At 39.3% G+C, this 24,102-nt stretch overlaps 1 protein-coding gene across 5 annotated transcripts in view; it reads right to left on the bottom strand.

Annotated features, from left to right (window-relative positions):
• The window catches only part of PRDM2 (PR/SET domain 2), a 119,645-nt gene that overhangs the window by 69,102 nt on the left and 26,441 nt on the right, over nucleotides 1-24,102 (bottom strand). For 3 of the 5 annotated variants that reach the window (XM_029231261.1, XM_029231264.1, XM_029231262.1), the window contains 4 exons: nucleotides 20,047-20,161; nucleotides 18,284-18,387; nucleotides 6,196-6,348; nucleotides 91-217 (listed from right to left, as the gene is read on the bottom strand). In XM_029231261.1, the coding sequence (XP_029087094.1) occupies nucleotides 91-217; nucleotides 6,196-6,348; nucleotides 18,284-18,387; nucleotides 20,047-20,161 (499 nt within the window). Of the gene's footprint in view, nucleotides 1-90; nucleotides 218-6,195; nucleotides 6,349-18,283; nucleotides 18,388-20,046; nucleotides 20,162-24,102 lie in introns of those variants that run through there. The other 2 variants (XM_029231263.1, XM_029231265.1) reach the window with 2 other exon arrangements.

Here is a 24,102-nt window from a genome sequence, read left to right on the forward strand (position 1 = left end):
AAGGTCACTGTGAGCTGCGGGTGCTGCCCGAGCCCGGATTCGGCCCAGGCCGGGCAGCCGCGGGGAGCAGGGGCGGCAGCTGGCTCCTACCTTTCCTGCTTTTCGGGGAGCTCCGCTTACTCCGGGCGCTGGCTCGCTCTTCCTCAATCGCAGCTGCTATCTCGGGGTTGTCTTCCCCATTGTACCAGACCAGGAGCTCCTCGCCCGGCGCGATTGGCTGCGGGGAGAGAAGAGACAGGCGCCGGGCCAATCAGAGCGACGGTTGTTGGCGGGGCGGGGCGGGGCAGGCGGGCGGCGCTCCCAGCCGGGCCGCCCGAGGCCAGCCCGGCAGGAAGAGCTCCTCCGCCTCGGCGGCCGCGGGCCGGACGACGCGGGAAGGGACCCTCTGCTGGAGGGAGGACCTCACTTCCCGGCCGCCTCCTCCCCGGAGTCCGTCCGGTGGATGTCGGGATCTGATAGGATCGCTTTAAACTTAAAACTGCCATATGTTCCGGAATCTTACTGTTGGAAGCCTCACAACTATCCACGCAGAAGGAAAAATATGCCACGGAACCACAATGTCCACGAAACCTAAGCTGATGAGAAAATTAAAGCATAATTTAAAACACCCTGGCAGTATGGAAGACGTGATGAAAGCTAATTATCAGCGCAGGTTTCAGAGTCCAAGAGCAAGTTAAGCATGATAAGACCTACATGCCAGTGCACATTTATAATGCACCGCTAATTATATCACGGAAATGCTAAAAGAAGAGGCGGTGCTGAGGACGCGAGCGTCCGTCCTGGCAGTGTATTGTCTCTGCGCTGCTGCCAACCTGCTCCGGTCCTTGGAGAATCCACTGCCTTGCCCTCTGTACTACATACACCTCGAGTCTACAAGACAACTTTTAAATTTAGAAAGAAATGCCTAAAAATACCTCACGTGTCATGCTCCTAAAACATGAATTCTTAACAGTCATGTACCCCACCACCATGCTGATTATACCTAGAGAACAAGATCGTGAAGAAGAAATATACTGAGTGGAAAGATTACACTCCTAAGTAACATTGAAGGAAATGGCTTATTGCTTTCTCTCACAATGACTCATCTGTTCAAAAAGTTCCAAGAGTATGAACACAAGTAAAATTCCACCTAAAACCCAGTGAATAAAATAAAAATCCATGAGTCCATACTGATATGAATGAATGAAGAAATGAATGGATGAACGGACAAGTAAATAAATAAGGAGAGCTCTTCCTATAGTAGATCCCAACCAATCAATGAAAAAGAAATAACGGAATTAGAACATCACAACTGGACAATCATCACAGATTAACAATTGATTCAGGCAAGAATCACCAATGGATGCTAAAACTAGTAGATTAAAGTTTGAGGAATAACAAAATATTTGCATGGTCTCGAAATATCTCCCCATAAAACATTTATTAATGACAAAGAGAAAAACAGTACCTTTATAAGACAAGTCAGCATCATATGCCTCCCGATATGATGCACAGAAAAGAACACAGCATCACTTCTGGAGATGAAGTGAAGCATCACTTCTGCTGAAAATGCATAAGTGTAATTCAATCATGATAAAACTTAAGAGAAGGCCAAACTGTGGGACATTCTACAAAAATTACTGATCAGTTCTCTCAAAACCGAAATGTTATAAAAGACAAAGACTGAGGCGCTATACAAACTAAGGAGACTGATGAGACATCACAACTGAATTCAATGGAGTTTTCTTTGCCTAAAAGGACATGATTGGAACGGACAAAATTTGAATGAAGTGTATAGATTAGCTTATAAAGCACTGTGCCAGTGTGAGCTTCTTGATTTTGATCACTGCACTATAGTTATGGAAGAGGATACCCTTGTTTTAGGGGCAGGAGGAATTCCATCTAAGATGTCCATTTAGAAACAACATAGTTCTTCACTTCAACATACCTTCTAGTCTAGATAAAGTCTTTGAAAGTAAATATTATTTTGTTTCATTCTCTGCAGAACTCAATGTTTATATAGTCCAAATTTTAAAATATTCTCTTTAAGATAGAAGAACAAGCCACTGTTTCCTTTGTTCCTCCAAGGATGGCTAAAACCTGCCATTTTTTTAATCTTTAAACCAATGTATTATTTCCCTTCTTGAATCAGTTACACCTAAAACAAAAAAACTTAATCTAATGTATAAAATCTTAATGAGTTAAAATAGCCATTACAGATGCCTTTTGGCACTCTTATGAGCTAACCTGTTTTTGTTGAAGGAATGAGCTTCTTTATTTAAGTGAACTATTTCTAGCTCCAAATGTATACATAGTGTGCTTCTTCTCTATGCTTTTGTTACAAGTCACATATTTATGAAACGGTGTTATCATATAATACTTGAAATGATTAGGGTCTGCAGAGATACGTAAAGTCTTAAATAAAACAAAAGTAAAAAAGAACATGAAAAGGAGTGAGGGAAAATATATTCCCCATTTCTTCCTAAACCAAACAGCATCACCAAAACACTGGCTAGAAGAACCTACTGGACATCTTCGAGATTGATCCCCGACTCAGCCTAAGCGTCTACGTTCATGCCACTCCAACCTTGTGCAGAGGACTAACCGTACCAGCAACTGGGTGAAGTTAAATAACAGCACAGACTCTCTACTTAGGAGGGTCCGATTTTGTTCTTGCAAAAACCACAAAACACCCCAGTATCTGTTCTTACCTCAAATCTAATATACAATTTCTAAATGGCTGTTAATGAACTGAATAGCTAGATTAAGAGCAACCTGATTTGTTAGCTACTGAACAACCTTCCAAATTGTTAGCAACTGAGATGATCATGACATTATTGAGCTATGTACTTCCCAACTTCCTATTAAGACAGCTACACAAATAACAGGGCTTTATGAAGAAGAGGAAAATAATACATCTTTTAAAATGAACGACTGCTTGCTTCTTCTGTACTGTAGTTTTTTCTTCTGCACTGCTTAGCGCATTTAAGATTTTGTAAGTCAAATTTCAGAAGAAAAGAAAATTTATGTCCTTAAACACAGGAAATACAAACCCACATTTAAAAAAATAAAGTCCAAACAACCTTTTTTTAAATATATTTTGATATTTAACAAAAAACAACAACAGGAAGACTTTAAACTCTTCCTTTGGGTTCTGACAGGCTTATAGAATGAAGCACACTCTCTTCTCTAAATATCAGTAAATATAAACCTGAAATTTTACCAGAGCAATTAGGTACAGGGAAGGGTTGCCATAAATATTCCTGACACTAGGTCAAATTAAGAGGAATACTCCAGAATTATATGAGAACACACAAAGCACTCCACGCTTACCCACCTACCATCTATCCCCCAGCATGATCTTTTAAAAGTCACGGGTCAGACAGCTTCAATTCTCAAATGGGTGAACTGAAGACTAAAACTCATACGTTTCCCTACAGGCCAGTAGGCCCTCCGATCTGGCCCCTGCCCACCTTACCAGCCCCATTCACCACCTCTCCTTGCTCTAGCCAAACCAGCCTTTGTTCTATTCCTTTAAAAAAAAAAAAAGAAAAAAAGAAAAAAACAAACAAAAAAACCCCAAAAATCTAGCTTATTCCCACTTCAAGACCTTTGCTTCCTGAACTGCTCTTCCAGGAGAGATCTTCGAGTGGCTGGCTCCTTCCCATGCCAGTGGGGGAAGGGAAGAGGTGTCCCCATGTCTTGTCTTCCCTGACCTACCAGAGCTACAGCAGCCCTCCCCCTACCTAGACAATCTATCACATTTTATTGTCTTCAGTGCACTTATCACTATCTGACATTATTTTGTTTACTTGTTCACTTGTTTATTATCTGCCACCTCCCCCATAAAATGGAAGCTCCATGAGACCAGAGACCTTGTCTGTTCTGTTCACTACTATAGGAGAATACCTGGTACATAGTAGACACTCAGTATTTGCTGAACTAATAAATAGATGAATGAATGGAGAGCAAGCTAACAATTAACCTTCAGGAATTTAAAACAGTTTTTAATCATATTACAAACAAAACCAGGTGATCACCTAGATTATAGGTGAGAAGGTGACACAGAACATCACATGTAATTTATTTACAAAACCTAACCCACAGAAAGCTTAATCTAGAAGAATATAATCACAAGTAAGGAATCTGAAAGGCCTTATGCATACTTGAGCAAACATCAAAGGTCAGGATTGGGGGAGGTCTGCAAAGATCAGAGCTATGTTACTTCCAACAAAGAAAGGTAAAAATAATAGTAGTAGTATAGCTAGTTAACACTTTGAGTACTTAGGTTAGACTAGGAACTCTTCACAGAATCTTACACATATTGGTTTAATTTTCACAACTGTATTATTAATTTTTACTATTACCTCCATTTTTACAGATGAGAAAACTAAGACAGAGGGTGTAAGTAACTTCTCATGGTCACACATCCCGAAGCCAAAATTTGCTCACAAGGCAGTCTGCTCCAGAGTCCCCAATCCTAACCATGACACTACACTGCCTTGCCAAAAATAACAGCTATCATTTATGTAGCACTTATTAGGTGCTAGAAATCTACCCACAATCACCCATGATAACCATATGAGGTCGACACTATAATTATCTGTATCTTACAAATAAGGAAACTGAGGCACAGGAAAGTGACTTGCCTAAATTTACACAGCTAGCAAAATCACAATGACTTGCCTGGGGTCACACAGCAAGCCAGGATTTAATCCAGGAGTCTGGCTCCAGAGTTCACTCCCAAACACTATTCTCTCTTGCTTCTCAATGGTTCTCGGCTTTGCTATCAGAGATGAACACATCGTAACTTGAGGTAACTGCCAAGTGCCCCAGTATCTCCCTGGGCTTCCTCTGCCCTGGAACCTCATTCCTACTCCCTCAGTTGTCTCATATGCATCCCCTCGCTGGTACTTCATCTCCACCAGAATTCTGCCTCACTGATTCAACCAGATGTAACTCTCACTTTAAATTAATTTGAGAACAGAATGAATTATTGAATCAAATTTTGAATCCAATTTCAAACTCCAGTGTAACAAAGTTGTACAGTAATGCCTACCAGAAAATCATGCTGTTACAATCCAGCAGGAAGGAGGTTGTAGAAGTTTTAAATGAGGAAGTACCACACAAAAAAATATTTCCTACAGGAATTGAAAGCAAGGACGTGGGTTTATACGAGGTAAAGGGCAATCCAACTGCCTAAAGATGACAGGGAAAAATACAAAGGAAAGTTAAACAGCTGTAAGCTAACTTCCAAAAGTCCTAGAGCTACACACAGGCAAAACTCAGCATGCTACAAAGCTGACCATCATCTTAAATGTTTGTTCATCAAGAGTTTTCACCTACATGGAGATAATTTTTTTCATGGACTGTCCCCCAGTCTATGACATTTTTAATGGAAGTAAGTGAATAAGGAAAAATCTGCCTTACAGCAACTTTGGCAGACATACCTATTCCAAAAAGCAAAAAGCAACAATCATCTATCTTTAGAGCCTCAAGACTCTGCCTGAGAGAACATTTCCCTGCAGGATGAGGGCAGATTTGCCTTCCAGGAGAACATGAAAACGAGGGAGACAGATGTGGGCTTGCTTGTTGCAGGTATAACGACGCTTCCTAATTCTAACTTCCCTGAATGTACTCAGTGACCTCTGACCTCACCACAAACTCTAAAACATGATTTTCCTCTTCTTTGCATTACTTGTTGATTTTCCTCAACAATTAATGTCTCCAAATAAAAATTTGGCAGAAGTAAGAAATATGTTCTGTGTAATTTCCATTCTGAATAAAATTTAGGGAAAAGAAAAGCTAATCCAAAGCTACACTATACTGAAGACTAAGAATGTGTTTTCAGTTAACACAGAACCGCCAGAGCTGTTGAGAGTTTCTTACAGTTAGATAAACTGGCCAGTCCGACAGTTCCCAATGCATCTGTATCTTAAGAGGAGGGAAGTAGCTGCCACATGCTTAACTCATCAGTACCTATAAAGACGCCGTACGTACTTACTCAACACGATCTTCCTGCTTTAGTGCCCTTCCTCACACGACGCAGTGGCAACTGTATATTTAAAACACAGACCTTTCACTGTGTTGATGAACCACTTTCAAATAGAACCCTTTCAAGGTCTTCAAATTCACTCCCGACGGTCACGACTGAGGACAGCGTTTGCAGAAACGCATGCAGAGTAACTACCGGCAGGCTAATTCTAACACTCTTACCTTTAAAGTTTTATAGTAAATGGCCCTGTTGATTTCCAGTGGAAATAAATTTTGCTCTTCTCCTGAGCAAGCCCAATTCACATAGCGCAGCCAGTTCCCCTTCTCTGGATCGGTGGCATCAATGCACATCCACCCCAAATTTGGGTAATAGACCTTGGGAGGGGGAAAAACACATTTTGTTAAAAAAAAAAATATCGTTTAAAGGTTTCCATTTTCAACTTCTAAGACAGTTCTTGCTCATTATACGCAAATACTCTATAAAAGCATTTCACGGAAACAAAATAAATAAGCAACAGAAAAAAGGAAAATAAAGATGAAAACTGAGATCCAAAATTGTATAATCCTCATTAGTTATTTTTCTATTTGGGTGTAATTTTTTTCTCCTAAACTTCAAGTGCTATAAGGAAATGTGCTTGATGATCTCCAAATGCTTCGCAAATACGTACACAAAGACAAGTGACAGCTCTACTCCCTCCAGGGTAACAGAGGAAGAGTGAGCCCGCAGCGGTGCTCCACAGCACCCGGATGCCCTGAGCTTTCTGGGCTGTTCTGCAAGTCAGAGTGTGGAGGCCCAGTCCTGCTGGGGTTCACGGCTCAGCAGGTGCCTTTACTGCCTTTACTGCAGGGCTGACAGAAACTTCAGTAAGTGAACACGCGGTGCGAACCTCCACGTGGGTGACAGGGTATGATGCTTTTGCAAACTCTGCTGACCTTAAAACCTTCTCTATCCAGAGCAGGGAATATCGGTGTCCTTCTGAAACAAGACCAAAAACCCGACCCCTCTTTGAGGAGTCAGATCAACTCTACTCTTGCAAGAAGCTTCCCGTGATCATCCTCTCTCAGTGAATTCCTCCTGCCAGATGCTTCCAGCATTCATTCCTTCATCTTAAAGACAATCTACTGAGCAGCTATTGTTAACTTTCTTTGTATATACATACATACATTTATCTAGGTTTTACTTCCCCAAAATTAGACTGTAAAACACTTGATTAGGCGCTGAAATAGAACTGCAGAATCAATTGGTGACAGTCCTGTCAAAAACAAAGCAAAAGGAATGAGTCTTTTACTTTCGCTTTTGGAAGAAAAGAGAGAATCTTGATGCTTCTGTTTCTTCCCTACACATACACAGCCAAGACTCCCACCACTCATTTCTTCTTTTCTCTCCTACCCACATTAAACACTGTTGTTTGTTGCAGCTTTCCTGCAGGAACAAAGCCCCCACTCTCGGCTCCTCTGGGCATGCCTGTGTCTCCCAGCCTGTGACTGCCAGGGCAGTGCCCACCTTCCTAGCCACGAACAACACTTTCTTCCTGCTGCGAGTTAGATATCTGACATACCGCTACATGCTTTCTGTATTATCTCATTTAACCTTATGCATCAGGTTCATTATTATCCCTTTTTGTAACATGGAAATTAAGGATCAAAGATTAAATACCTCACTTAATCAGTAGTAAAGATGGGCTTAATCCCAGCTCTGCTTGACCTCTACGTAACAGTGCCTTCCTTGACCACCCTAGCTAAAGCTGCGAATCCTTCGCTTCCCATCAGCACCTCCAGTCATCTCCCCGATTTATTTTTCTTCATGGTACTTGTGCTCTTTTAAAGTGTGGGATCATCTACTTACTTACTTATTTAGTGACTAGCTCCCCACACCAGAGTATTAGCTCCATGAGAAGACATTTCAGTCTTTTCATTCACTGCAGTACCTCCAACACCCTGACCAGTACCTGGCAGAGAGCAGGCTCTCAATAAATAACTGTGAAATTAATGAAATGATATACGAACGTATAACTGTCATCATTTAATGAGCACCTACTATGTGACAGGTGCCATGCTAGAAAGTGCTTTGTGGTTACTCTATTTAGTCACCACAAAGTGTCAATATTTTCACTAGCCCGTAAGTACCCACAGTGAGTTTATTCAAAAACTGGTTGTTTACTAAAACACCTATCTGCACCATTCTAATAAGAGGTTATCCATGTCACACTTCACTCCTTTTCAAACTCACTGTCACACTCACCCTCAGCCTGTACACATGCGAGCATGCCTGACACGCTCCTCTCCCTTTAAAACAAAGAGAAAGTGTAGCCCCACATGGTATGTTAGGAAGAGACAGGATCACAATACAAAATTTAAACTTTACACACCAAAATAATTTACGCTACTTTACATTAAAATGTTTAAGAGATATTTCTGCCCTGTTTGCCAGCATGATAAAATAAGGAAAATGGAGTAGTCAGTTGGTCTTTTAACAGTCCATATTAGTTACTTTTTATTAACTTAGGAATAAAAAGTCTTGCTTGGATTTATCGCCATAGACAGCAGAGTCCCACTCACTCCCCATGCATATATTGACACAGCTACAGACAAACGCAGAGATGGTGCTGGAAAATCCCACACAGTTAAAGGCAGCTGGAGAGAGGCATCAAGAGTCTATAGGCCAACTGGAGAATAATAATAAGGCTGTGCCGACATTTCCTGGCTCCCAGGTCAATAAAGACCTTTGCAAAGAGCAAGGTGTTCCACTTGAGTGAAGTATTTATGTACAGCTCGTTTTGTTACAAAAGAGACTAAGGCATCTACTAAGTCATGCTTAAACTAAAATACTTAGTTTTCTATAAAAAGATGAACAATTCGATTTTTTTACAACGTGCAAACAAGTAATTCACAAAGGAATACACATGGCCAAAACCTCACAGAAAAAAAATTAAATGTACCTAATAATCAAAAATAACTCCAAATTAAGTAATGTTTTTACCTGTCAAACCGGTAAAAATTGTTTTTTAAAGGGAAAAAAAAAAAAACCCAACAAAACAGCGTTAGAAAGCAGACATTCCCCCAAAATGCTAATCAGAGAATAAATTGGTTTAATTTTTTCTGGATGGAATTAAGAAATATTGACCAAAGAACTTTAAAATGTACACACACTTTAACCAGCATATACACTTGGAGGAATTTATTCTCATGAGATGACTGGGCAATCATACCATGATGTATGTACGAAGATGTTCACAGCAGCGTGGTTTACTACAGACTGTTTCTAATGCATTGCTGAATGGAGACCAGCACAGATTAGCTCAGTATGACCATCCAGGCATATAGTGGAATGCTAAGCAGGCCTTAACAAATGCTGTTGTGTGAATGACTGACTCACGTGGAAACCTGTGTTTTCTGTTATCTTTGTATTCCTTAAGAAGTTTTTCAGTAAACACACATTACCTCTATAATTAGGAGAAAACAAAGATAACCAGAAGTTGTGGAAATATACTTATCAGTATGAAAGTCATAATACACTGATGACTGAAGAAAGCCATTTATATAAAGTATGGCTTAGATGGTACCATTTTTGTTTTAAACATATTAATATATGCAGAGAAAAATAATCTGAAACTTAAATACGTGACTATGTTAATAATGGTTTTCTCAGAGAAGTGGGATTTATTCATAATTTTTATTTTCTTCTGCTCACCTGAATTTTCTACCTTTCCTCCACTGATTTAGTATAATCTCTAAGTAAAAAAGGAGAAAAGGGTGGGGAGAATGAATGAAAACCCAAGTCTGAAGGAAGGCAGCCAAGACCTGCTAAATGCTAGGCTCACACCCCCCATCCTCTTCCCATGATCATCGTCACACATACAAAGTTTTTTAAAAATATGTAGCTTTGGGCTTCCCCGGTGGCACAGTGGTTGAGAGTCTGCCTGCCGATGCAGGGGATACGGGTTCGAGCCATGGTCTGGGAAGATCCCACATGCCGCCGAGCAACCGGGCCCGTGAGCCACAACTACTGAGCCTGCGCGTCTGGAGCCTGTGCTCCCCAACAAGAGAGGCCGCGACAGTGAGAGGCCCGCGCACCACGATGAAGAGTGGCCCCCGCTTGCCACAACTAGAGAAAGCCCTCGTACAGAAACGAAGACCCGATACAGCCAAAAATAAATATATAAATAAATAAATTTATTAAAAAATATATATATATGTAGCTTTCTCACTTTTATTGAGAGTCAAAGCTTGTAATTAGGAACTGGGATGAAAATGTGTTTTCATACAATTCCCACCTCAGTTGGTCAAACTTTGGTTTCCAATCAGAATTAACTTCAGTGACTGACACAAAGAACCTATCTTTTAAAATGTGACAGAATTTTGCTTAATGTAAGTACAAATTACTAGACTGCACATGTACCATAACACCACGAGGCTCGGGTAGTGGAAAGACAGGGAGAATTAGAATCCCTTCCTTTCAGGCAGAGACAATGCAAAGGCAGGTAAAACTCCCAGCCCAGCTCAAACTCAACAATGATACATAACAAGTCTATTTCCAAATCTTGATAATGACTAAGAAATACTCAGCTGACTTGATCCCAAGGAGAAATACTTCCATATAATCAATAATTTTTCCTCTATAAACAGTCCCTTTTAACAAAGCAAGGGTACCTGATTATGTACTATTATAAAAAAATTTTTGCAAGTTAACTTTCAAATGGAAATTCCCTATTTGGAGAGAAAGAATTGAAGGAAGGAAAGCACCTCTATGCCAAGCACTGGGCTAGATGCTCTACGTGTTATTTCATTTAACCTTTACAAGAACCCTATGAAATATTATTAAGTCCCTTTTATACGTGAGGACACTAGGGAAAGATGATGATTTTACTAGAACTCTGAAGTCACTGAGAGTCACAGCCAGGATTCAAACCTGGTTCCCGCATTTACTGCTCCACTTCTATTTTTCTCTCTTTGCAACCCCCTCCTCCCATCCTTAACCTCCCCTGGGTCATCCAGGCCTAACCTCCTTTCCACCCCTACCACTAAACAAAGACTAGGTATTAACTCACTGTCAAACAGAATGTAATTTTCACACCACCCAATTTCAATTCAATTTAATCCAATCATTTCAAAAGCCCTAAAAATAATCTAAATTCACATTTTAGCACACACTCCAATTTAAAAGCACATTCAAAATTATACCCTCATGACAGACAGAGAAAGGTCTGTAAAGAACCAAACTGTTAAACATAGTTATTATTACCTCATGGGTTGGGGGTGAGGGTTTTAACTGATCATTTACTTGTTATAATATACATGTATTAATTCAAATTTGCAAATTAAAAAAAATCCTCATTCAATTAACATGAATGTATCATCATTCCAACCCTCAACTGTTTGCCTGAGGTCCTTACCCACTCTCAACTTGCAGTAACCAACCTTCTTTGACAGAAATCACTCCCAGGAATTAACGCAGAGCAGTGAAGACACCTCCTCACTCTGAGGTAAGTGTTTTACTCATTCAAACCAGTCCCGCCACAGTTAGAGTCTACAGAAATAAAGCCTTCCGCTGGCTGTTCTCTGGACTTGCCCCTCCACCTGTATGTAGCCCAGAGCTCTAACACACCGTTGATGGACACAGAACCTCTCCTGGAGGTCCAAGCTCCATTCCAGTGGCTCTGGTTTGTCATATTGTCTGAGGTCCCTTTTCATCTCTTTTCTCTGGGTATCTAGCTTGTTGAATTTCCAACATTATGATCATTTTCCACTTTCCCTGTCTGTCCCTGGAAGACAGACAACATCTAATTATATTTCCATGTGTTTAGACTGACAAAAGGAGTAAAGGGGAGACAGGAGGTTCACATCTCCACTAGCCCAACTTGCATGGCATTTACCTCCCAATGCATTTCCATAAGTAAATAATAACTCAGCGTGCATTCAGAAGTCGATTCCAGGACTTCCCCCCACACAGTACTCTAATTTCTTGGTTCAAATTACAGCCCATACTCTAACATTAGAAGAGAATGAAATTCTAAGCAAAAAATAAAGATCAGTAATCTTTAAATACGCAACCTTTTTTTTTTTAAAAAAGTGTCTTTACCCTCTACATGATCATTCAAGAGTTTCTCTTTGATGTTCAGGTTCAACTAATATTTACTTAGCCAGAGTCATCCATGTCAAGTATTTTCATATATATGATTTCATTTGTAGCCAAACAAATCTATGAGGAGCTTGTTATCCTCATTTAAAAGTAAGGATAAAGGAAAAAAAAAAAGGATAACCTTTTGGAATAAGAGCATTTCAAGGAAAACATTTAATAAAAATTATGTCTTTATAAGTTATAAAGAATTGTATTAACACTGCTACCTAGGAAACACTACACCTTCTTGGTCTGTTCACATTCCATTTGTTTTTGAGCTCCAGAATTAGACACCCAGAGGGCTTGTTAAGGACCATAAGACACCACCCTACAGAAGTAACTTTCCAAGAGCTATAGACAAAAATGGATCTTTGGTATCAACCACTTCACTCTTCAGATTGCTTTAGAAAACCAGGGCTTCTTTTAAGAGCTATTCAAAGGCATCAGTGTATCTGAAATATTCTGAAGGTTCTAGAATAAGGGAAATAAAAAATCTAATAGGTAGTAGCACATTTTACTACAATAAGCCAACCTATAGGCGATTCTAAAATACAAATATGAAAACTAAACAGCTGGGCCTCTCAAACCTGCAAAGCCCAGTCCCAGAGCCATCATTACCAAAACCCCACACTGCCTGACCCTTGACCCTCATTTGAAACTACTTTGAGTAAGTTTCATAACTACGACCACACAAATATTTCTGGAAACCCGCACAACAACAGATGCTCAATAAATGTTGACAGGTTCAAAGTAGGCCTCCATAGGATGAATGAAATAACTCATTGTTAAATTAGAAATTCTAACTCTGGATGACGGATGTTTAAAACTTCCATATAACCCTAGAAATCACATAAAAAATGTTGTGTATATATGTGCATTTGTATATTTTCCGGGGAGATTTTCAAAAGAGTCCACAACACAAAAAAGAGTAATAATCTCTAGGCTCTGTTGGTGGGAAGAGCACTGAATAGGCAACCGAGAAATCTGGGCTCTAGACCTAACTCCAAAACCGACAGTTTCAGACATTAAGCAGGTCACCTGCACTCATCTCAGATTTCTCATCTGTGGAAAGATTTAGGGTGTTTCTAGTATTCTTTTATTCCACAAACAAAAATCCCCATGGGGTATTGTCAGTAGTCTATACAATACCACAAATGTTATATGCCAAGCTCAGTGCTCCAGAATTGAGGAATGTGCCTAGCACGTGGTGAGAGCTTATTCACAAAGAGGGGTTAAATAATAAATAAGTAAATAAACTCTCAAAGACAACTTTTTTCTTGCACCATACCAAGCTGCCAATCTAAGTACAAGTTAACTCATTCAAAAAGGTCGCTTGATTCTCTGCACTTCAACGTCCTCAGCCTCCTGAAGTTCCTGAAAGAATATGATTGGTATAGCAGTTTCTATGACAATGAAATCTATGGCTAGCCCACTTTTAAGTACCAAGTTCCAAATCTTTGCACTCCTATTAACCACACAGCTTCACAGTAAACCTAAGACCCCAGATTTGACCACACTCACTCGCACTGCTTCTCTTTTTCACACACAGAGACCAGGGCTCAGCAAACTTTCTGTAAAGGGCCAGAAAATATTTCCAGTTTTACAAGCCATATGGTCTCTGTCACAACTGCTCAACTTGGCCACTGTAGGGCAAAAGCAGCCACAGGTAACATGTAAACAAATGAATGTTGAGTTCCAACAAAACTTTATTAATGAAGTTTAAGTTTCATAAAATTTTCATATGTCACAAAACATTTGATCTTTGTTTAAAATTACTTAAAAACGTAAAATCCATTCTTAGCTCTCGGACTGTAAAAAAACAGGTGGCAGGTTGGATCTCCCTAGTGATCTAGGTCTTTTGCTAGCATACTAGGCATGGTTTAGAGGCTGGAAAGGAGCAGTAAGAGCTGAGTGGTACTTTCTGAAAAAAGGTTCTGTAGAATCAGCTGGTTGACTTCTCTAGTCTCATACTTTCTTGCCTCCATTTTTAAATTAGAAATAATTTGAAATTAGAACAGTTGAGATAGCAAAGATTATGAAATGTACTTGTTAATATCTGATCGTAACAGTGTGAATGATAAAAAGGTTGTTTTCACTTCTGAAAAAATTAAAGTCTTCTCATTATAGAGAAATAATTTCTCTATCAATTTTAGCTGAAATGCAGTTCTACTTCTTCCCTCCATCCACCCGACTCAAAATGTGTTGCCTAAATGAATAACATGCAAATGGAAGCAGTGAACTATCAGTTTTCATCTATAAGAATGGGGGGAAGAAACTATTAAAAACATTAACAGTACTGGTTTTAAAGGGCTAGGAAGGGACTTCCCCAGGAGTCCAGTGGTTAGGACTCCACGCTTCCACTGAAGGGGGCACAGGTTCAATTCCTGGTCGGGGAACTAAAATCCCACATGCCGTCTGGCACGGCCAAAAAACAAAAAAAGAATAGGAAGGAATATTTACTCTTGGTAGCTATGTAAATTAGTACAATCCGTTTGGAGGCCTGTTAGGAAAATTTACCAAAAATTAAAATGTACATAACTTTTGACTTAACAATTACACTTCTAGGAATTTATCCTTAAGAAGATAACCAGACAAGTGAACAAAAATGTATATACAGTGAGTTTCATACTTTGAAGAATTGTTTGTTTTTTTAATTTTATTGAAGTATAGTTGATTTACAATGCTGTGTTTTCTGCTGTACAGCAAAGTGATTCAGTTATACCTATCTATGTATTCTTTTTCATATTCTTTTCTCTTATGGTTTTTCACAGGATATCGAATATAGTTCCCTGTGCTGTACAGTAGGACCTTGCTGTTTATCCATCCTATACTAGCATCTGCTAATCCCAAACTCCCAATCCTTCCCTCCCGAAGAATTGTTAATATCATGAAAAGATTAAAGCTACTTAAATGTCCACTGGTTAAACAGTGGAAGGATACAATGGAATTCTAGGTACTATATAAGAAATAATGATGTAGATAAGCATTTGACATGCACACATCCATAACATATTAAGAGAAAAAAGCATGTTACAAAATTGCATACATATACTGTTTGATCTCAACTGTATGAAATGTCTATATGTGGTGTTTGTATACGTACCAGTGTGTGTGAGAGGAAAAAAAAACAGGACAGAGAAGCAGAACTAAAAGAATGCACACCATGATGTTCACTGGCGATTTTTACTTTCTTGTTTATAGTTTTCTGTATTGTTTATATTATTTTACAGTTGAGCATGTATTACCTTTATAATTTAAAAAGGACTTATTAGAAGGTACAACACCAAAAGTGGACCATAATATAAACCATGGACTCTGGGTGATAATGGTGTGTCAATTGTAACAAATGTCCCACTCTGGTAGAAATGTGGATAGTGAGGAAGTTGTGTGTGTAGGGCTCATGGGGGAGATTTCAAAATTCTTTGTACTTTCTGCTCAATTTTCCTATGAACCTTAAACTCTCTAAAAAATAAAGACTACTTTTTTTAAAAAAGGACTTATTAAAACATGCAAACAATTCAAAAGTTCTGTTCATCAGAAGCAATTTTAGCCCCATGGAAGTGAACGTGAAAGGCTTTTACCAGAAGTGGCTTTAGAATACTGCACATTGCTCACTGTGTGTGTGCGCGTTTTTGTTTTTTTGTTTTTTTTCGGGGTGAGGGGGGTAGTTGAGAGAAGTATTACATGAAGTCCAGCCTTTAGCCTGCCAGCAATTCCCCACCAGGAACTGACCAAAGAGCGCTCTCCTCTTTCCAGAACCTGACTGTTTTGTGCATTCACCCTGAGGATACTCTACTGTTTCTCTCGTTATTTCTGATTTAATAGAATGCTTTCAGTGAAAACTTAGAGGACTTGAGACTGCGTTAGATAATAAAGGGCTCAAGAAAAGCAATTTAACACTTTCTCTCAGATTAGCTTTAAAATGGAGTTTTAGCTGAGGCAAAAGACCAGGCTGCTAAAAGATAAACTGGCCTTAAGGGGCTTTAATGGGAAGAACAAATGCCAAGATGAGATTTTAATGATAAGCCGTTTCTGTTACATTAATTGGGGGCGTTCTGTTGCAACTCTGAAGATAAGACCAAGGTTGGAATAAGTTAATGGGGAAACACTAAATTTTACCTGGATTTTTATTTTCTTCTTTATAAGAAATATGTACATTATAATTTACACTTCCTATACTTTGCCAAATACATACCTCCACATGTGTATGTCACATATATCTACTTTTATTTTAACACAGCAAAAGGCTTAAAGGTTTCTGCACGGACTATATACCTCAGAGTTGAAACTATCTGAATGACAGCCAGATTTTTTTTTTTTTAATTGCAGGGAGGAAAAGCCAGCCTTGACAAGAACTAAATGTTTAAACCTGACTAACAAGAATTGGCAATGTCATAAGGATTCCCAAACTGTGGCAGTACATAAGTAGAAGCATCTTAAATTAACAGTGGGATGCTAACAAGTTTATAGGAAAAATCGAATCTCTAATACATCATGGCTCCAAATTATAATTTTTACCAAGCTACTATGAATTCATACTCTGTATGAATTTCAATACAAATGAAGCTTAATTTACAAAAGGCACTGTTAATAATTTATACAATATGCCCAACAATATCAAATTGTTATGTCGAGTAAAACAGGTACCATAAACTTAGGTTTACTATTAATGACATTTGTTCAACCTTAGATACACACAGAACTAGAGTAAGCATTTCCTGGTTCCCTGACATATCCTAACTAGGATTAACGCTAACCTGGTAGAGCATATTTGTTGGTTTCACTTGGGAAACTTCTAAAATTAAAAATGCTGTTTATTTTGGAACATAATTTTGTGGTCAAGACAATTTTAAGCGTTCAGGCATTATCTTGAGTAATTTTTTTTTTTTTGGTTGGGCAGTTTTTCTACAAATACAGCACTCTTTTCACTCAAAAGTTGTGAAATAACACAAAGTAATCACTCCCCTGGTAAATGGTCATTTCCTAAGTCCCCTTAGGTTAACTGTCACTAGATTTATTATAAGGGATTCAAAGAAACTCTCAAAATTACTTAGAGAAACCGTCAGAATTTTCAAGGCAAGAAACACTGTTCATAGCACTGAGAAAAACAGCAACACACCTCCAACGGACAAATGCCACCGAACTTCTTGGTGGAAAGTGTCCAGACATTTCCTAGGCGTACTTTATTTTTAGACTTTTATATGTTTACATATGAAACAGATGTGATTCAATCTAAGACAATCTGAAAGAAATGCTTTTCCTTACCATCAAAAAATTTCACTTGCTTTAAAAAGGAGTCACACCATTGAGTTCTACAAGAACATGAGGAGCTTCCCGTGGGCACCTGATCTGAATTAAATTCAACAGAAATGCTGAATTCACATGTAACTCTCCAGGAAACAATAACAAGATATTTTATCTTTACAGCTTTCTTAATGAGATTATTTTTTATTCTCCCCACTTTTAAATTGAGGGTTTTAGGGCCCAGAGGTTAAGTGCCCTACCCAAAGTTACAAAGGCGGGATGTGAACCCAGGCAAGCCAATGAAACATTTTTAACTGCCTCACTGCCAGGCAGGAGACGTGGGTTCTGGTTCTGCACTGACAACACTCTCAACACGTGGGCCCCACAAGGAGGAGTTGCTCCCTCTCCTCTGGATGGCTTCCCTGAGTACGGAGTGTGCGAACACTCCCCCTCTTCTAGGACTGTTGTGAGAACGTGAAATGAACAGAATGAAAGCCTTTCTAAAAGTCCAAAGCACTATATAAATATACCGTGTGCTAAATATGTCCAACTCTGAATGTTCCAGCAACACAGAGATTAGTTTCTAAAATACGCAGAAGACCCTAACAATGCTGTACTTGCGGCCACCTTGGAGTGTCTTTTATGGTACCTGTCTGCAAGCCTGTAAAGTGGCAGACCAAAGTCCTGGCTGCAAAGTCCTGAACAAGGCAAATAAAGAGTCGATCTGACATTTATTGTTGAGGACAGCCAAGCACTTTCAAAATACAAACGTAAAATCAGTCTGTATCTAAGGAAACACATTTTCTCTCTAACAAAAATATTCTTGATTTTAAAGAACATATTAAGATGATTATTTTAATTTCAGAATGTCAAATCCTAAGAGAATACAATGATATCTTAAAAAATGTACAGGACTCTGACAAACAAAGGACCAGAATTATTTCTTACCTCCCACATGTATACATTATTCTTAACCTGAGATCTTTTTTTCTTATCACCAACAAATGGCCCAAACTTTTTGCCTTTTAAAATTGGCTTAGTGGCCCAGACACCTAGAAAATAAAACCAATATTTTCATAATGTATTGTGGTTATTTTAAAGACTAAAGCATTAAAAGCAATTCGGTTTCACAAAATACTTAAAAGGCTAGACAGCCTAAAAGCAAGACAATGTTAAATTAATCGAGATCACGCAAGATCAAATTAAATCAAGTATTCAATGGGGATATTTATTTTTCTTCTTTATGTTCTTCCGTATTTTCCTAATAGCCTGCAAAGAACCTATACTGTTTTGGAAGTAGGACAGATTATTTTATATTTGCTTGTTTTTAATTTTTACATGTAAAACTACCCAGACAGCATAATCACAAACACTTGGAGAAGAGCAAAATCACAACAATTAAAAGAGAAAAAAATATTGGAATGTAGCAAAACTACAAATAAATGTTAAGTTCTTCTTTCTGCTTTTCTACAGATTTCAAGTTGTCCCCAATGAACGTAAGTTGCTTTTATAAAGGGTTAGAAACATAGTTTCGAATAAATATTTTTGAAGTTTGTTTGCTCAAAGTGGAAAACGCTCTCCTCTGTTTCCTGAAAACTTGAACAACTCACTTTTCAGAGTTTCAAGCAACTCAGATTTATGCTGCTTTGTGGTATTCTCAGGGGTACTTCTATTTTCTCCACGCTGACCATAAAGCAAACAAACAAGATGCAGAAGCAGTGGGGAAAATGGCAGGAGATGCCCTGGAGTCAAGGGAACCAGCGCCAGGGTGACTCTTACTGTGAACCGGTTCCGTCACCTTCTGGCCTCAGGTACCTCACCTACAGACGGAGGCTGTGGTCTCAGCCAGTCCTGCCCAGCTACGATGAACTAATTCCACTGCCTATAAGTCTGCTATGAATCCCATTTGTTATCCCAGCTAATAAGTAATTAGTGGAGATATAAAATCAACTACTTTCATGAATAATACAATATAAATGCTCAAATTACTCACTGAATACTTTTCAATGAGAATTAGGAAAAGCACTTATTAAAAATTTATTCACGCACATATACACATAAACTGGAATATCAGAAGTACATTTTTAAAAACAGAAAACAGGACAGGAACATGATATATTCCAAGGCTGTACTGTGACTGATTTTTATAACTTATTTCCTTAGTCTTCTGTCTAAAGATTAGGACACAAAAACAAGACTAAATACAAAAAAGCTTGGCTGTATTCAACAAGAAATTCCAGCCAGAAGCACTGGAATACACTCATGTCATCCTTCACTAAAATATCTACTGAGCGTCAGGTACTGGAGACATAAGCTAAATAAGAAATGAAGGCACTCACAATCAGTGAAAGGGACAGATGTGAAAACAAATACAAAATAATGAAATAAATATAATAGCATAATCACACTCAAATCACAGTGAAATCAGAGGAGGGAGCAATACATCCTATGGGAAGAAGAGCCCCGGGGAGACACGGACGAAGGGGGCTGCTCAGGCTGAATCACCAAGGATGGTGGATGGGTGAAGGTGTGCTTCTGGTTTAATTTTATAATCTATGCCCACCCTGGATTCTTAACTGGAAAACATAATCTTCTGAGTCAGAGTACAGATGTGTTGCTTTTAGAGTGAGCTCCCTACCTGAGAAGCCCCAGAGGAAGCCTCGCCACAGCCTGCCCTCCCTTCCCTCTCCTTCTCTGACCCCAGTGCTCACCAACCCGAGTCTTGTCAACAGCAGATGGGAAAAGCCTCACTTCCTCTGGAAGGCCTCGAAGCACATGTTCAGGTACCTCGGCCAGGGTCTCGGCGGCTGCCACAGGCTCAGCGTTCTGCAAGTGAAGAAGCAGAAGGATAATAGCAAAAGGAAGAAAACCCAGCTCCTTTTTGATTTTTTTCTGGCCCAATAAGCAAATAAGCAAAAATGTAACTGAAACCCGAAGCTGGTAAGCCAGACCAAGATGATGATGTCAAGCGTTTGAGAAGTGGCTTTGATGGTTGTCTGTGAGTCTCCAAAGGAAACCACTGTAACCTTCAAGCATGTCTGTGTTAATCTATTTTGTCCCAGCCACCTGTGGCCATTTTAAAAACATGTACATCTCTGGCACCATACTGTTTTAAACTCCCACAGAATCTGGCAGCAAAATACAGCTCAAGCTTACTTTTAAGTCATAGGCTACCATCAGCATTGAAGGACATTAAAAAAATAAAAACCAGCACTCCCTACTTAAATGAACACTGCTGGCACATGCTGTAAAGGCCATGCCAGCCAATCGGACCCCCATCCCATCCATGCTTTCATCCCTCCAGCAACAACCCCTTGACGGGCTTGAGGATTCCCAGCAAGAACACTACAATTTATTCTGGGCCCTCCATGGAAGTGAGACCTTTCCAGGAAACGGTATACTATACGACTGTATACCAAGTAACTAAACAGCAAAGTCCCCACAATATCACAAAGTCTCTAAGAAAGAGAGAATTTAGAAATTACTAAGTATATGCCAAAATTCTTAAGAAATAAGATTACTATTAGATATATGTATGTAAGGTAACGGAAAGGGGAGATTTGAGCCAACTCATAGAACACGACTGTTAGTCTAAAAATAACTTTCAAATTAAAGGAAAATCAAGTGGCCATTAACTGGCACCACATATACCCTGAAGAACTGATGTGCAGATCGTGACCCCGCCAAGGAGGATGGGTTTCGTCGTCTGAATGTTTTTTATTTCACTGCAGAGGGAAACATTTCTCAAGGACTTTCAAAGAAACCAACATAGGGAAAAAGCAAACTCCAAGCTAAAAAGATTAATTTTCCCAGAACAATGAAGATCTTGTAGTTTTTAAGAATGTTTTGTGCCAAGAAAAGACTATCATCCAAATTTCTGTACTCCTAGCATTTCAGTTTTTAAAAAAATATCAATAGGCTGCTTCGAGAGAAATAAATCCCGCCGCAACAAGCATGTCATTATGAAGGTCTACTGTGCTATTCTGAGTTGAAATGTGCAGAAGTGGGCATCGAGGCACCAGGGTTCATTCCCTGGACAGGGCAAAGGTGACGGTGCATACACTCCAGAAGCACAAATACTTCCATCCTGCTTGATTTATGCCTTGGTCCTGACGGTATCACCAAGCACAAGTTCAATGCCTTCCCAGACATGGGAGTATCAAAACTGGCCCAGAAAATGGTCTTATGGTATTTTTCATTAGCTAAAGTGTGAATAAATTTAGCACACAAATTTCTCACTTCTAAATACAGTGCCCTCATTCTAAAAATTTTCACGTATAAACTGGAATTTCGGAAACGTGAATAAATTTTTCCAAAGAGGGAAAAGGTGTTAAATTGGTAGTTGCTATCCTAGGCTACATAATAATTATTTTTAACTTGGATAAATTACACAATATTAACAAGTACTAGCCGCAGTGATGAGCCCTATTAGCACATGGCCAGTTAGCACAGTCAGTGGGAATTTTCTTCCCCTTTCTCAGATGGGACCCAGGCGAAGATTTTAAAGGATTTGATACCACTTTACCTCCCCAGAAGCTCTGAAAAGACAGTGCGTCAGCCAACTCAAACTGATACTTCCAGGCAGCATTACAATAATATTAATGACTTAACGTGTACCGGGAACTTCCCCAGGCCTCAGTGCGAGGCACTGTGCTAACCCTCTTGTGTGCAAGCTTACTCCAAACAGCCCAAGAGGCAGGCACTGTCAACGCCCTCTCCCAGCTCCCCTCTCCCTCACCACACACAGAGAGGAGGAAACTGAGGCTTAGGGAAGTGGTCCAAGCTGCTCAAGGACAGGGTTTGAGACTCCATCTGTCTCTCCCCAGAGCCCGAGCCCGTAACTACGGTGGTATTTGCGTATGTTAAAAAATTCTGCTGGATCGGGTATGAGGCCCTAATATAAAACGTGGTGACTATGGTTGACAGCATGTATTACAGAACTGAAACTTGCTAAGACAGTAGAACTTAAATGTTCTCACCAAAAAAAAGAAAAGAAAAAGATAAATATGCAAGGTGATGGGTATGTGAATTAACTAGATGGTAGGAATTCTTTCACAACGTATAGGTATATCAAACCACCACGATGTACACACACTTTAGACATCTTACAATTTTATTTGTCAATTATACCTCAATAAAACAAAGATTTCAAAAAAGAAAAGATTCTGCTGGAATATAATCTGAGAACCTCTGCCCTAAGACCTCCAAACTTCCTCAGAAATGTCAACAGGAGATGGCACCTAAGGCAGGACTGGTCATTCCCACAGGAAATCTGTAACTTGAGGATAAGTTGAAGATCATGGATATTAAAATTTCTGAGACACCTGTGAATATAAAGGACCTCAGCAGAGGTGCCACAGGAAAAAGAAATAAGGAAAGTTCCCATACACGTATTTACTTGCTTTCAGCAAAACTATTATTTTTAATTTGGGTTCCTTTAGTTAGTAGAGGAAAGCTTTTTTTCCTGTTTATTTCCATACCCTTGACACTACAAAGGGACTCAACTAAAACCGGAGGACCTCAGTCCAGACACTGGCCAGCTCCAGGGCCTTCCTCTCACCGCTCCGGCTGTTGCAATCTCCACTGCAGTGGCTATGGGTGCAAACTGCATGGAACATCTTCAGGGAATCAGAAGTAGAAGAAGGTAGAACGGCTTTGCCTAAACAGAACCACCCTCTCCCCCTCTTCCCTATTTTTCCTTCATAGCTCTTACCACAATTTTAAATAATTACTTGTATAATTATGTGTTTAATTCACCTCCCCCGTCAGACTGCAGGGAAGACAGATTGTGTCCACCTTACTCCATGTTGCATTCCCAGTGCTCAGCAACAGACTTGAAATGTTTGTTGTCACTTAAGTACTTGAATGAATAAATGATTCTTGCAAGTTAACTTAAACCTTTTTTAGAAAAAAGAAAGCTAGGAAAAAATTAAATAGAGTCGTCTATCTGAAAGCATTTTCTCTATGAGTGCCTGAATTTCTTGAATTTGAGGTAGGTTATTTCTGGGTCAATGTAAGGATCCTTTTTTAGAAAATGTGATATGCTCTCAATTCCAAGCAACCAGTTTACAAGTAAACCTTTGGAACAAAAGAATATTTAAAAGAAAATTTCTCTTCCCAACACACTCATAAACTGGGATCTCTTTCATATACATACACACACACACATAATCACTTATATATATATATATATATATATACATCTAATACCATACATATATATATATATATATATATATATATAGTATTAGATAGATAGATAGTATTAGATGTAATACCATACTCTAAACAGAGTCATCTTGGTGCTCACACTAAAGAATCACAATCCTGGGAATACTTCTTAGGTTGATTTTGTCTAAAAGAAACTGTAACGTCTAGTTAAAAGATTTCTGAGTCCCTTCTGTGGCCCAGGCAACGTTTTAAGCATCACATATGCCTTAACAATGTTATTACTCTAGTGAAGAAGACAGACAGTGCTTGGAACTTATTGATGCTCTGAAGAGAAATCAAGCACAAGAAGGGGACACAGTGATGGGAGAAGGGGCAGGGTGCTATTTTAGACAGGGGGCTTAAGGAAGACCTCTCTAGAAGTAGGAAGGGAATCTTGTGACAATATGCAGGATAAACAGGTCAGGAAAGGACCTTGCTGAGTTAGGAATAAGTGTGTTCAGAGAACAGACAGGCAACGAGACCAATATGTCCACAGCAGAGCAGGGAAGAGAAGAGCGGCCAGCGCTGTGTGTGTGTGTGTGTGTGTGTGTGTGTGG

This window comes from Monodon monoceros, unplaced genomic scaffold, assembly GCF_005190385.1.
Source record: "Monodon monoceros isolate NGI ecotype Baffin Bay Population unplaced genomic scaffold, NGI_Narwhal_1 Super_Scaffold_18, whole genome shotgun sequence".
Classification (NCBI taxonomy): domain Eukaryota; kingdom Metazoa; phylum Chordata; class Mammalia; order Artiodactyla; family Monodontidae; genus Monodon; species Monodon monoceros.